General features: G+C 35.7%; 1 protein-coding gene across 3 annotated transcripts; it reads right to left on the reverse strand.

The window, feature by feature from the left end:
* Positions 1 to 1,422: 1,422 nt before the first annotated feature.
* Positions 1,423 to 13,231, reverse strand: nup54 (nucleoporin 54). Of its 3 annotated transcripts, XM_028462037.1 has the most exons (15): positions 13,130 to 13,231; positions 12,483 to 12,590; positions 11,990 to 12,076; positions 11,670 to 11,834; positions 9,354 to 9,440; positions 7,927 to 8,082; positions 6,817 to 7,052; positions 5,804 to 5,991; positions 4,353 to 4,549; positions 4,211 to 4,265; positions 3,112 to 3,205; positions 2,551 to 2,658; positions 2,188 to 2,307; positions 1,856 to 1,966; positions 1,423 to 1,673 (listed from the first exon to the last, which is right to left on the reverse strand). In XM_028462037.1, the coding sequence occupies exons 1-15, from the start codon at positions 13,212 to 13,214 to the stop codon at positions 1,545 to 1,547; spliced, it is 1,926 nt and encodes a 641-aa protein (XP_028317838.1). In that variant the 5' UTR covers positions 13,215 to 13,231; the 3' UTR covers positions 1,423 to 1,544. The 3 variants fall into 3 exon arrangements, with proteins under 3 accessions (XP_028317838.1, XP_028317836.1, XP_028317837.1); XM_028462035.1 differs by lacking the exon at positions 11,670 to 11,834; XM_028462036.1 differs by lacking the exons at positions 11,670 to 11,834; positions 12,483 to 12,590 and having other exon boundaries at positions 1,532 to 1,673; positions 13,130 to 13,207.
* Between the last annotated feature and the right edge of the window lie 1,038 nt (positions 13,232 to 14,269).

The following is a 14,269-nucleotide window of genomic DNA, read 5'->3' on the forward strand; positions in this document are numbered from 1 at the left end:
ATTGGTAAAAAGTAGCAAATTAGAGTGGCCAAAAATGGACAGAAAAAGTTGTAAAAAGGGTTCAAAGTGTCAATATCAGCTTAAAAGTGGCAGAAACAGAGGGGGGGGGGGGGGGGGGGGTAGCATGAAATATGGTGAAAAGAGGTTAAAAGTGACAATAATGGGCATATGCAACATTAGGTGGGAAAAGTGGTGGAAAGGGTTTAGAAGTGCCGGAAATATCTTTAAAGTGGAAAAAATGTGCAGAAATGGCATTGAAATTTGATAAAGAAGCGGCAGAAATGGGAGTAATGTAACAAAAAATGCATTAAAAAAGGCAAAAATAGTAAAAAAAAAAAAAAAAAAAAAAAAGTAATGAAAATAGGTTAAAATATGGCAAGTTTGCTGTAGTTGCAGAAAAAGGGTAAATATTGGAAAATAGGGCTCAAATAAAAAAAATTAAAAAAAATTCTTAGTTTTTTTTTTAAAGCATCAGGCGACCCCCTCCTAGTGTCTCACAACCCCAAGGTTGAGTTTTTTTTTTTAAATTTCTGTAGAAAATAAATACTGGAACACTGAAAATCCCAATAGTTGATTGATGATTGAAAAAATAAATAAAAAACTTCAAAAGTGTGATACCTTAAATAGTTAATTCACATTTTTGCAACTTCGCCTCAAACATACAAAAACAAAAATGAAAAAAAAAAAACAATAAAAATCAATCAATCAATGAGTAGGCATTGAAAACTGTACAGACCTCATTTAATGGATTTCATGTATTTTTACTTTTTTCATTTTGATCAATACTGCTATGAAGGAACATACATAAGTAAATATAAAGAAGCAGCTAAAAATATATATTTTTTTGATTAAATCTTTATATATAATATATAGTCCTTATGTCTTCACTATTTAATCGACCACAAGTAAATATTAAAAATCATTAAATGAGATGTGCCCAAACCTTTGGATGCAAATTGTGTAGCAACACTTGTAGTTTCAGGTTAACACAACTTATGGAAACCTGTAATGGACACAATAATTAGACTTTAGTGATCCAAAGGCCTTAAATTTAATGCTACACATGTAAAGATTGTTTTTGGTTTGCAGTCAGGTGACCTTTCTGCAGTAGATAATGTGTCTAATCTTTCAGTCAGATTTAAATCTGTTGGGTGTGAACCCAGGACATAAATCCTATCAGGTAAAGCTCTGCTTTGATGAGATGTTGACACGGGGGTCGTTTGAAAAGCCGTCCAACTATACGCTGAGCTAAAGAGAAGCCAGCGGTGATGACATTAAAATACAAAGTGAAAAAAGTTTTTGGTTTTAAAGAAAATTTTATTTTTATTCTAACATTTTAAAAAAAAAAAAAAAAAAAAAAAAAAGCAATACAAACATGTATTTACATTTTTCATGATCGCACACACACAATCTGATGCACACTTAGTTTCTCAGCTTTATTAAACTTTACACAAAAAAGACCAATTAATATAAAAAACTGATACGAAGAGTGACATAGGAGTATTCACAGATTGGTATGGTAGTAAGCTGATGTGTGTGTGTGTTCAGCTATGGAGGCCTCCTCTCATGTGTCCACTGTCACTCAGTCCGTGTTCAATGAGTTTGATGTCCTCCAAGTCGTCTTTGATCACACTGATCAGATGAGTCAAACCATCCTGCTGCTGCTTCAAATGCTGAAAAAAAAACCACACAAAATTAATTGTAAAAGGACTTGGGTCAAAAAATAGATAATGAATCAATTTATTAAGTCATAAGTCATGACTTAATAAATTGTCATGACGTGGAAAACCTTCAGAGGATTCGGTCAGAGGTCAAGCTTAAAAAAAAAGTATAATAAAAAAATAAAAATACTCACTTGTTTGATTTCCCGGAGCAGGTCTGCATCCACATTGTAGCGTTCCTCAGATTTCACAGCTCCGAAGTGGTTTTGCATTCGGATTTGTGACATTAACTCATTTAATCGGCCCTGTAATAAAAAAACAAAACGAAGCCTGTGAGATTTTCTGGCAATAATTTGTCTCCAATGATGCTGTACATACGATAGCCAACAATAAACCAATCAATCAGAGTTAAAAACTGACAGAAACAACACTTTTAAAACATTCTACTGAATGCACGAAGCACTCTTCTTGTTACAGGGTGTACATATGTGTGTGTGTGTGTGTGTTAGAGTTAAAACACACTGGCCTTGAACTGTGTGGGGGCATTGAGTTCAGACTGAATGGTGTCCAGCTGCACTCGGAGATGCTCCTCGTCCACTTGGATGGCGTAACCACTTTTCCTCTGGATCTCCTGTTTGATCAGCACCTTTCAGCAAAACAAACACAACCAAGGACGAGAATCAGTCCAGTGGGAGTTTTGGGATTTTTTTTTTTTATTCCAAAAGCAAGAGTTAATATTGACCTCCCTGATTTCAATGGATACAATAAAATAATTAGGGTTGTGTTATTCAGAGGCTGGTAAATATGAAGAATTTCTATGGCACATATAAAAAAATGTCTGAGTGTTTCTACACGTGTGTATAATGTAATAAATGATCAGCGCAGGTACCTGCAGCGCTCTGTGAGACAGATCCATCAGTTTCCTCTTGTACTGGGCGATCTTGGCCACTGTGGTCGCCTGGTTTTTCTGCAGCTCACTGATGTCATTAGAAATGATCTGCACAACATTTCAGACACAGAATTCAGACACGTTTGAGCGACTATTTCCCAGAAATTCAAACTTCATGTAGAACTACTCGTTACTCACTCAAATTCTTACATTCTTACAGCCCATGCACACATTAGCAGTGTGTCTCATATTTTTCAAACAAAAATTGGATTTGATTCGATTTTTTTTTTCCAATGCACTTAATGACAGCAGACATCAGATATACATATAATTCGATAAATCGGACGTCGATTTTTTGCACAGCCCTAATTTACAAGCTAATTTATTGCTGCTCATAAATCCACAGCCTCCCACTTACAGTTGTATTTATTCTGCTGGCAGAAAATAACAGCCAACATCTGTGTTGTTGAAAAATTCTGTTTCAGGATACTTTCGTTGAAAATCGTACGCTGAACACATGTCCACACAAAGCTTTTCTACACCAGGAAATGGTAAACTTACGTCCACCCTGGTCTGGTGCTGTTTGGTCATCTGCTCTTGGATTTGCAGCCTTCGGAGCAGCTCTTTAAAACCTACCATGGGCACAGGAATTAACCTAGAGGACAGGACAAGGAATGGGTTTAAAAAAGGTTAAACAGTCACGATATCTGGTCCAAACAAGAGAAAAAAAGACAAAAAAAAAAGTAATTAGTGATAATAGACTAGTGATGTTCATGACACATTTAAATCACATCCCATTTCATTCCATAGGGTTTATAATTAAGGTTTGGCAGCATTAACACACAATCTATAGTTGGATCTTTCATTTTAACATTTCTGATGTCAGGCACAATTGAATGTCGTGTTTTAATTTGAAAAAGAATAATAGATATTTAAGCTCTTAGAGCTTTCTACACTGTATGTTTATTTGTGATATTAAGTAATGTATTGTTTTTAATTGTGCAAAATAGAAAAATAAAAAGAAATACATTTAAAAGAAATACAAATTTAAATCAGTAATTTATTTTATATTGTTATTACGAGACATTTCAGGTGACCCTGCATGGCAAATGTGTCAAACTCAAGTCCAGGGGGCCAAATCTGACCATTTAGACCATCTAATTCGACACGCAGGAGAAAGTTGAAAAGACAAAACATTGTAGATATCGCAGCCTTTCTGAATACACACATTCAATGACACAATATTTGGAGGATTGCAATTTTGCCCATGCTATTATCACGACTGCAGTCGTTTTAAATCTCAAATTGTTCAAAGAACTACCTTTTCGCGAAATGATTTAACATAATTTTCCCTAATTAAATAAAAATATAAAATAAATGTAAAATGTATAGAGAAAATGCTGCAGTAACTCATATCTGTCACTTATTGCCTGGATATTGTTTGGACCTGATGTCATTTATATATCATATATAAGTCGTGTAAAGTGCAAACTTGGGGACAATAATATTGAAATAGCTCGTTTTACCAGCCAACTTAAGATCAAACTACCTCGTATTTGGCCCTTGAACTAAAATGAGTTTGACATCCCTGTGACATGGGGTCACGACCCTAAGGTTGAAAACCTGTGGGTTAAGATATAGACTGCTGAATATAACGCACTTCTCTGGATCAGGGTTGTCCACTTTAGCCTGTTCCCAAATAATGGGATCCACACCTAGAAAAAGCAGAACAATCTCTTTAAACACTGAGCCTTACAAACCAAACACACAACACATCTATAGTCACATATGTCTATGTGTACCTGCAGGTGCATTCTGCAGCAGCTGTTTGAGTTGTGCGGGGGACATCTCGGTGCGGGTGATGGACATGGACACACCCAGCTGGTTCAGCTGCATCTTGACGTTGGCCTGTTCCAGGTAGCTGAGGAGAGTGGAGGCTGAGATCCTCTTAGACGTTCCGTTAGGAGAACGCTCTACAACGTAAATGATCACCTCTGTCCTGATAGACCCAACAAAAACTGTTAATTACCAGATCTATGATGACATTGGGCAGGGTTGGGGTCAATTAATCGTGCAAATTATCATAATTTTTTAAAATTCTTTATGGCATTAATTAACAAACAAAATGACATTTTCACAGACAGTTGTCATCAAAAGTACATGGCATAAAAAAAAGACCAAAACAGAACAGAACAAACAAAGAAAACAATTAACAAAAAAAACACATACATAAAGTACGTAAGGTAATCACACAATTGATAATTATAATTCTGACGTAATTATAATGGTAATTAAAAAAAAACTGTTGCTGATGTAATCATGATATCATTTAAATTAAGTTGATCAAAACTTAATCAATAAACCTGCTCAGATTCAGTAAATCATTGATCCCTGAGGGGAAATTGTGTGACATGAATACTGCTCTCATACATCTTTATATGACACATTATAAATATTTAAAAAGGAGCAGTCAAAATAATTAAATGATAGTACAACTTATATCTAACTTTTAATTGTAGCATACTCATTATTTTAAATTACATTTTTATTTCTGACATACATTTTTGTTTAATTATGGCTTTCTTTTTCATTAGTATTTATTTTGTTTACTCCCAGGAGTTAAAAACTAATATTTTCTGAGGAAATTCATAAATATTTCTTAAAAAAAAAAACCCTGAATTTAAAAAAAAAAAAATAATGGGAAGAACATAAAACTTGGAAAAAAATAAAAATGGATTTAATAGGGCCCTACATTTGTAGTTAACAGTTATTAAAATATGTTTTATATCAAGCTTTCTCACATTTTACTGTTTAAAAAAATTGAAATCGAGGGGTACATTGACATAAACAAGGCTCAGACGCCAACACCAAAAATATTAAAACATATATTTCCATTGATTAGGAAGCCTAACAAAGTAACCAATAGATAGAAAAGAAATTAGATGATAGATATTTATTATTAGTGTATTTTACAGCTGATTTAGGACCTGTTATCATCAGAGATGCAAACAGAAAGCTAACACAAGAGGAAGGTTAACTTTTATTAAGTAATTTATTTCAAGCTCGGTAATTGTGATTAATTTTAATCAATCTTTAATAATTGAGATGTAATTGTAATTGATTGAGGATAAAAAATGATTGTAATAGGAAAAAATGTCAGTCACTGTAATTGAACATGGATAACTGAAAACGTAATTATAACTGAAAAATGTAATTGACCCCAACCCTGGCACTGGGAGTGCATGTTACGTACTGGTCGCTCAGCAGGGATTTCACCCCCTCCACGTTCACGTGGAGGGTCTGGTTGCTTCCCAGGATCTTATGGAGAGACTCCACCAGCTGTTGCTGCTGCAAGCGCACATCTGCTTCCTTCTTATTCAGCACCAAAACCACCAACCCATCTTCATCCTTACTCATGGGAACACAGCTGTAGCCCACTGCCTGTAGGACGCAGAACGCTAGCACTTAGCATTTATTAAAAACAAAAACAAAACAAACCTCTACTAGTCATGTATCAAGGCTGGACTGGGGCATCGTTCCGGTGGGCCATCGACCCAAAGTGGGCCGGTACGGTCCGCTACATTTTCTTTTTTGACAAAAATGGTTTGAAAGTGGCAAAAATGTGGCAAGAAAAGAGTGAAAAGTGACTAAAATTGGCCAAAAACAGTCAAGAGTGGCAAAAAAATGCAAATAAAGAGGAAATGGGTGGTATGTAATTAGCCTGGCAATAAGCCACACCCACTTCCTTACTTTTTGTAAGAAAGTGCAAACGCCTGTATTAAACATTGAATAACGTAAGGAGATTAGGATGGATTCTAGGCTATGTAAATATGTAAAAGAGCAAAAATGTGGAATAAAAAGACGCTAAATGTAGGGAAAAAAGAAACAAGTAATATTTATTGGGGGAAAGGTAGCTTATTTGGATTAAGAGTGGCCAAAAAAATAAAAAATAAATAAAGAAATTTGATAAAAGTGTCAAAAAGAACTTGAAAAAATTGACAAAAAAAAAGGAAAAAAATAAATATTTAGTGGCAAAAGGTAGCTAAAGTCTGAAAAAATTGTCAAAACTTTTTAAAAAGGGGCAAAAATGGGACAAAAGAAGTTGCAAAATGCCCAAAGGAAACAGGTAAAAAGGGGTTAAAAAGCTTCTTCTGGGGGAAGAATAATTAAAATGAAGACATAAAGAGCCACATGTTGAGCATCACTGACTTAAAAATGACTTCTACATGGTGTCACTGATAATGTAGTGGACTGTGAAATTATCACCTTAAACCTGCAGAATGGGTTCTCCAGGGTCAAGTCCACAGGGGGGTTGTTACTGCTGTAGTAACCTTTCCCAGTGCCCCAGTACGCCTGCAGCTGGTTCCATTTAGCCAGTATGGAGTCGCGCTCGTCTCCCAACAGCATTGGGGCCGATAGAGCCGTGACCTGCTGGTAGAGCTGAGTGGGCTGAGCCTGACCCTGCTGCTGCTGCTGCTGGGCCTGCAGGCCGAACAGCCCTCCTGGTCCAGGAAAAAAGGGTGAGAAAGGCAACAAATCCAGTCAGACTCTTAGTTTATTCATGTTTTTATGTCATTACGCACATTAAATCAGGATTAAACTGTTTATCCTGATTTGTAAACACATTTTTGCTTCTCAAATGTTTCTTCGTGGACAATAAAGATCATTCACACTAAACAAAATACCTACACACAAAGAATGTAATAATAAGAAGACTAAAAATGTATCAGAAATTAAAAAAACATTCAATTAATGTGTATGTAATTTGGAACTAAAGTGCAAAACTAATTATTGAGGTCAGCATGTGAGATTGCAAACAATGTTTCATTATTTCCTGTATTTTTGACTGCTGCACTTTTACATTTGTTTTTTATGCAGGTGATTACTTTAATTTAGATTTAGATTTTTGATTTATTAAGCAATTTGATGTTATCTGAAAATGTTTTATTTGTCAGGGGGGAAAGGGCACAGGTGGGGCTTAAAAGTTCACCTGTGAACGTACAAAAAGTTTGAAAACCACGGTTCTAATGGTTGAGCTAATCTTAAACACACTGGCGCCATCTGCAGGGGTGGAATCTCAAAGTAATGGGAGGCGTTCCTCGATTTATGCACGTCAACAAATCTATCGGTGCATTTATGATAAGATTTTTTTGATTAAAAATACTTTGTTTATTCTTACTGGATTTCAAATGCAACATCATTATAAAGCAAAACAGCATTGCAGTGATCACAGATGACCGTTTTAAGTCATTTTACTAAAAAAGAACCCCCTCCTCCACGAAATGAACCCCAAAGTGCAACATGTTTACTATAAACATGTATAAGGGTTGTTATTACAGCAGTAGGAAATGAATTAAAAAACCAAACAAATCTCACCTTGTTGCTGCTGAGCAGGTTGGATACTAAAACCAAACCCACCCAGACCAGCAGTTCCTAAGCCGGTCCCAAATCCTGTGGTACCGGCTGTGGTTCCTGTGCCGAGCCCAGTGGAGAACCCAAAGCCTTTGTTCTGTGTAGCACCAAACAGCCCCCCTAGAACAGTGACGAAGACGATGCAGTTTGAAAAACAATAGAAAAGTACAATTGAACATAAGTTAAACACCTTTATGTTATATTATTGGTATTTCACTCAGCTGTGGACAGGAATAAATATAGAAATCAATAAAAGAAAATATGTTTAATGAGGTGAAAGATACCTTTTTTCATAGGTAAACTGTAGTAATGTGATTCAAACTGTATTTAATAAAGATCAATTATACAACTGATTAAAAAACAAACAGGAATTCAGGACATGCCACACACTTCGGTCTCAAAACATTCTGACATTTTTACCTATTGTTCCTTATTTTTCTTCCATTTTCAGCTTCCAATATCTCAGGAATTACACCACATAAGAAACTGAACTTTAGTATAGTAATACAGCTCTACCTACTCTCTCAGAATACAAACATATCGGCTAGACATTCGATCTGGTGGACATGCCACCTCAAATCTGGAAAAAAGTTTGTTTGGGTTTGGGGCTGAAAAATGTTTGTCTTCAGTAAATAACTTAACATATGCCTCAGCGCCCTGTAATTTGATCAGCTTTGAGCTATGAACATTGACTGTTCACATCAATAAATTATTAGTCACATATATGCATTTGTTCTTGGGTGACAGTCTCTTGAAATCTCAAAAAACACTTTTTTTTAAACTATTTTCATTGGTCCATAACTGCATGTGGGAACGTAAGAAAAAAAAAACTTGATCTCTGAATTTATAGTATAAAGGTTACCCTTTCTGCGGAATTAAAACAATTTATCTTTATGCGACTACATCGGTTTTATTTTGGACCCCAAAAATATTGAAACATATTTACACGAGGCCACTGTAGCTTACCTCTGTGTCTTATAATGATTTAATAGTAAAATAAAGTACATAAGTAAAATAAAGAATATAAAACCCATTGGATCAGAAAAACATTTACTTTTGAAAAAACAATATTTATTATTATCAAATTTCTCACGTTCTACATTTTCTCTTATGTTGGTGGGTTTTTTTCCTTCAAAATACTAACATGTAATATATATATCCATCATCATTACCATAACAGTAATAAATGCTGCATCACATGCCCTGAAAGTGTTAGTACATTTTCCTTCGCCATGTATTGCTTTTGTAATTATTGTTCTGTAAGTTGTTTGCATTGCATTAAAACTGCTTTGAATACAGTGATAAAGCAGTTTGTTTGTTTTTTTGCTTGTAAATGGACGTGTTGCTCAGTACAGATCTGGGAAGTGTTCGAGAACATGTTGATGACTGACCTGTGGCGTTTGTTGGCTGAGCGAAGCTAAAAGTCGACCCTGGCGCAGCAGCGGTTGTTGTGGTCGTCCCAAATCCACCGAATGCGCCTGAGAAACAAAAACATAGGATATCATGACAAGTGTGAACAAAAAATAAAAGCCACCACACGACAAGCCAGATGTGAAAATGAATGATAGTGTTTGGCAGGATGGGGGTCAATTACAATTATGTTTTTAATTTTAGATGTTAAATTATCAGTATGGTGACTGTCATTTTTTTTAATTATATTTTTTTTCCCTGAAAGTAATTAGAATTATTTTGTCAACTACAATTTTACTAATTTATATAGTGCTTAAAAACAAAAGTGCTTTACTAATGATCTCATGTAGTGTCTCTTGTACTTTGGTGTACAGTGTATGTTGTCATTTATAGGCCTGTTGTGATGATTGTATGTGCTTTTGTATGTGTGTGGTGTTTTAGCATCTTTACATTTATATTTTAGTGCATTAATTAGAGTATCTTATGTAAATGGGATTTAACAACAGCTATAAACTCTTTGTACAAAACATCAGTTAATTGACAGTATTGTTACCAGGCTTTACAACGATCTGATATATCGGATCGGTTGATATTTTGCATTTTTATGCAATTAATATGATTGGCTGTATTATCTTAATTTGCCAATCCGATCAATGACATCATTGTTGTAATGAAACTTTCTGTAGATGTTCCCATTACATTGTTTTATCGTCTCATTTACATCGAAGAGTTGTTTGCTTTACGTAACATGGCTTTAATTCACTCGCATTTGTGCACAAAGGTGAAAAAACGTCTCTCAGTTGGAGCAAAGCGGCTGGTGTCATGTCCTGAGTTCACATTGTACGGAGATTGCACTGTATATGAGCATGCACACCACCAAAAAATGAATTTTTGCTAAAAAAAAACAAAAAAAAAAAACAGTCATTTTTGTTTTCAACGTGAACGGGCACGTGTTTTATTTGTTTATTGAATTCTGTTAGGGTTATAATCTCAGTTCGGAGGTAAACTCAGTACGTGACACCGGACTTCTTCCCCAGTCCACTGGGGAAGAAGTCAAGGGCAGCGTCTGCTGTTAGTACGTGTGTTTGTGTGTTTTTATGTGTGCGCGAGCATGTTTTGTTTATTCAAGGCGGTGGTGGACACCTCCGCTGTGCACAAGTAATATTTTGTAGTTTCTGTACTTCACTTGAGTATTTGGGGGAGACTTTTTACATTCACTTCATTATTAAATAAATAATACAAGCGGGTTGGCCTAGAAACGTTTTATACTTCTATTTACACCTTTTGAACATGAGTGTCTCATAAAATGTGATTTTATTTATTTATTATTATCCTGCTGTATCAGCTGCTGCTGTAAATAGGATTAAATGTAAATAGGCCACAATTTGCATTTTTTGGAGTGATATCAATTCTATACGTGAGTGACAAAATGAGTAATTTCCACAATATTGTGCCCTAGCAATAAGTGACAGATATCAGTCCCAACAGGGTCTTGACTATTTAAATTTCCTAGATTTTGTGCCCAATTTCCATTTAATTAAGGAAAATATTACAGAATATTTTCAGGAAAATTTAAGAATTTTGTAAGAATTTAAGTTTTATCAACAGTTTACCATTAAAAATGACTGAAATCTTTAGATAAAAGCACCAGGTAAACTCATGTGAGCACCTGCAAATATTGTTGTTTCATTTCAACAATGATTCACGTTTTCTGTCACTTTTACTTTCTCCCTCGGGCCAAATTGGATGCTCTAAAGGGCCGGATTTGGACCCCGGGCCTTGAGTTTGACACACATTTCAATGTCTTCATCTAAGTGCAACTTGAAAAACTATATTGAATCAGGATTCAACTCTTTATCCAGATTTGTTGACACATTTTAAACTATTTAAAAAGTCAATTATCTGAACTCAAGTCCTAATCAATTATGATTACAACGACAAAATATTTTCTCATTTATAATTGTAATTACACCATAATTGTAATTAATTATCAATTACTTGATTTTAATTATAATTGACCCCAACCCTGGTGATTGGACAAAAATATTATAATTTATTCAACATTTTGCATTTTTGAAGTGACATCAATGAGTGACAAATGAAAATGAGTCACTCAAAAGTGACAAAACGTTCAATTCAACGGATTCTTTTCACCATGCAAATGACTTTAGTGACATTTCTGAAATGAATCACGTTGTGAGATGAAGAAATGACACAGCCATTGTACCACAGTCATGTGTTAGAGCAGAGGATGAGAGGAGTGACAGGGACTGTACTGAGTAGGAATTATCATCTACCTGTGCTAGCCAGGCTATTACCAAAATTGAAAACAGTGCCAGTGGTGGTTGCTGTACCAAAGCACCCCACAGTAAAGCTGACTGCTGCCGGGTTGGCATTTAAACCGAACCCCCCAAAACTAAACCCACCAGCCGCAGAGTTTCCAGCTCCCAGCCCCCCAAATCCTGCAGCCGGAGGAGTCGGGCAGCGAGAAAAAAAGAACGGACATGGAGTCAAAACAAATAACACAAAAGCAGAGCTCAAACCAGCACAGTCCTCAAGCATCAGCTCCAAAAAACCAAAAACGGCAACACATCGTTTGCTCCTAATGGGAACCTGCCTGCGTTGGTTGAGCCGAAACCGAATCCAGGGGCGGCTGCAGCAGTGGTGGTGGTGGCGACGGCTCCAAAAGCAGGAGCTGTGACTGCTGCAGAGACACAAACGTAGACCTTGTGTTACATCCTATGACACACAGATAGCATATCATAATCTAGATCAGTGGTTCTCAACCTTGTCAGCCCCCAAAATAAAGGTGCCAGATACCGAGAACCCCCACTGTATCTGAAGGTGGTTGAACACAGACATGAACATTGAAGAACAGTCATGTGGAGACAGGGCCATCTATAAGTGGGAAAAAAGGGGAGAGATTTTTGGGGCCCATCCATAAAGTCAGCAAAATGACGGTCCATTGTTCTATGAATCTGTGATAACCACATTTATTTATTCATCTGAATAACATACACTGGGTCCCCTAGTTCTGACCGCAAGGTTGAAAACCCCTGATCTAGAACAGCAGTATTTGTGTGACACCACCAATGGGGGTGAGGACTTACTACCAAATCCAGATGAGGCGGTGGTGGTTGCAGCTGTGCCAAAGCCAAATGCTGTGGATGCTGCAGTAGTTTTAGCACCAAAGGTACCCAAAGAAAACCCAGAGGCGTCTTCGTGGCAAACAGAAAAATATATATATACACAACAGACAATAACATAACATTCAAAGGAAGCATTTTTGATTAAAACAAAAAAAAAAAAAACAGTAACCACATCATGTGTTAAATGTTCTGCTTTATATTCATGTCGCTTGTTTCAATAGAACAGTTTAAAGCCTCAACTGGGCTTTCGACTAAGTTTAACCAGGCGCTTCTATTTCTACTCGTGCCCACCTCAACTGGTGATCAACTTCCTGATACAAACACACATTAGGGGATTTCAATTTGAGCATTTTTAAGCTATACAGAAAGTACACAAAAAAGTAGGCAACATTAAATATACAATACGGATATAGTCGGAAGTCACACCATTAAATGGGGTCCCAGCACTGTCAAAACACCAATGGGTTGCCTAAACTACGGAATAACGGCTGTCTGTTTACAAACAGCTATCTAAATTGATCATTCATAGTAAATTAATCTGTATATGAGTGTAAAAAACGATGTTTAAAATTTTCATTCCGTCACAGAGTGTAAATAAATGTCCTTACTTGCCGCAGGATTACTCGCGGCTCCGCCAAAATTGAACGCCATGTTTGCTGTTGTCACAGTGATGTCACTATCGAGTCCTCTCATGGAGACTACGTCACTTCCTTCACTCATATACGACAGTGATGCTGGGACGTGATATTTTAAAGTAAACCAATCCTACGACGTTTGTTAAATATTTTTGATAATACGCATTTAAATATGTGACTGTTTTGTGGTGTTTTTAATTGTGTATTAAATAGTAAACGAACTGCTGTAAAATATGCCGACCGGATGAAGACGCGTTTTTGAGTAGCGCCTTCTTCACGTGGTTATAAAATCAACAACTCTGAAACTCTACCGCCACCTGGCGTCAACAGGAGAAAATGGAGTGTAATCAGAATCAGAATCAGAAATGTTTTTAATGGCCATGTACAGTTTTAAGGACAGTACAAGGAATTTGTCTTGGTAGTTGGTGCACAAAACAAAACAAAACAAAACAAAAAAAACAAAGAACAACCCAGCAACAATAATAATAATAATAATAATAATAATAATAATGTGGTTTATTTCAAAAATAAAAAATGTTAAGATGATCAACATTGCTGGCAAATAAAATACTGATACAAATTGAAAAGTGGTAATGTATTAGATAAAATATACTTGAGTCATTGGAAATGCATTAAAGTGAATTTATAGTGAATAACCCCAAATATATTAAATAAAAATAAGTAAATAAATATATTCATGAGAGAAAAACATACAAAAAGACTGCAAAAACAGATAACACGACAACAAAGAATACACAAAATGAGAAAAAATATACACAATATGACAACATACATAAAATGACTCCAACAAAAGTAAACTCAAAATTACTATAAAGTAACAATAGGGGCGAAGATGGGGAGCTAATAATTGTAATGTAACAAAAGGGGCGGGGTTAATTGCTGTAACAACACAAGTGGTGGAGCTAATAATTGTGAAGTGCCAAAAGGGACAGAGCAAATTACTGTAACGTTGCAAAAGGGGTGGGGCTATCAATTGAAACGTAACAAGCTATCAATTGTAAAGTAACACAAGGGGCGGGGCTATTAATTGCGATGAAACAAATGTATAAAAATTAATTTCTTTGGTAAATGACTCCAGTAATGACAAAAAGG

The sequence above is a fragment of the Gouania willdenowi genome, chromosome 12, assembly GCF_900634775.1.
Source record: "Gouania willdenowi chromosome 12, fGouWil2.1, whole genome shotgun sequence".
NCBI lineage: Eukaryota > Metazoa > Chordata > Actinopteri > Blenniiformes > Gobiesocidae > Gouania > Gouania willdenowi.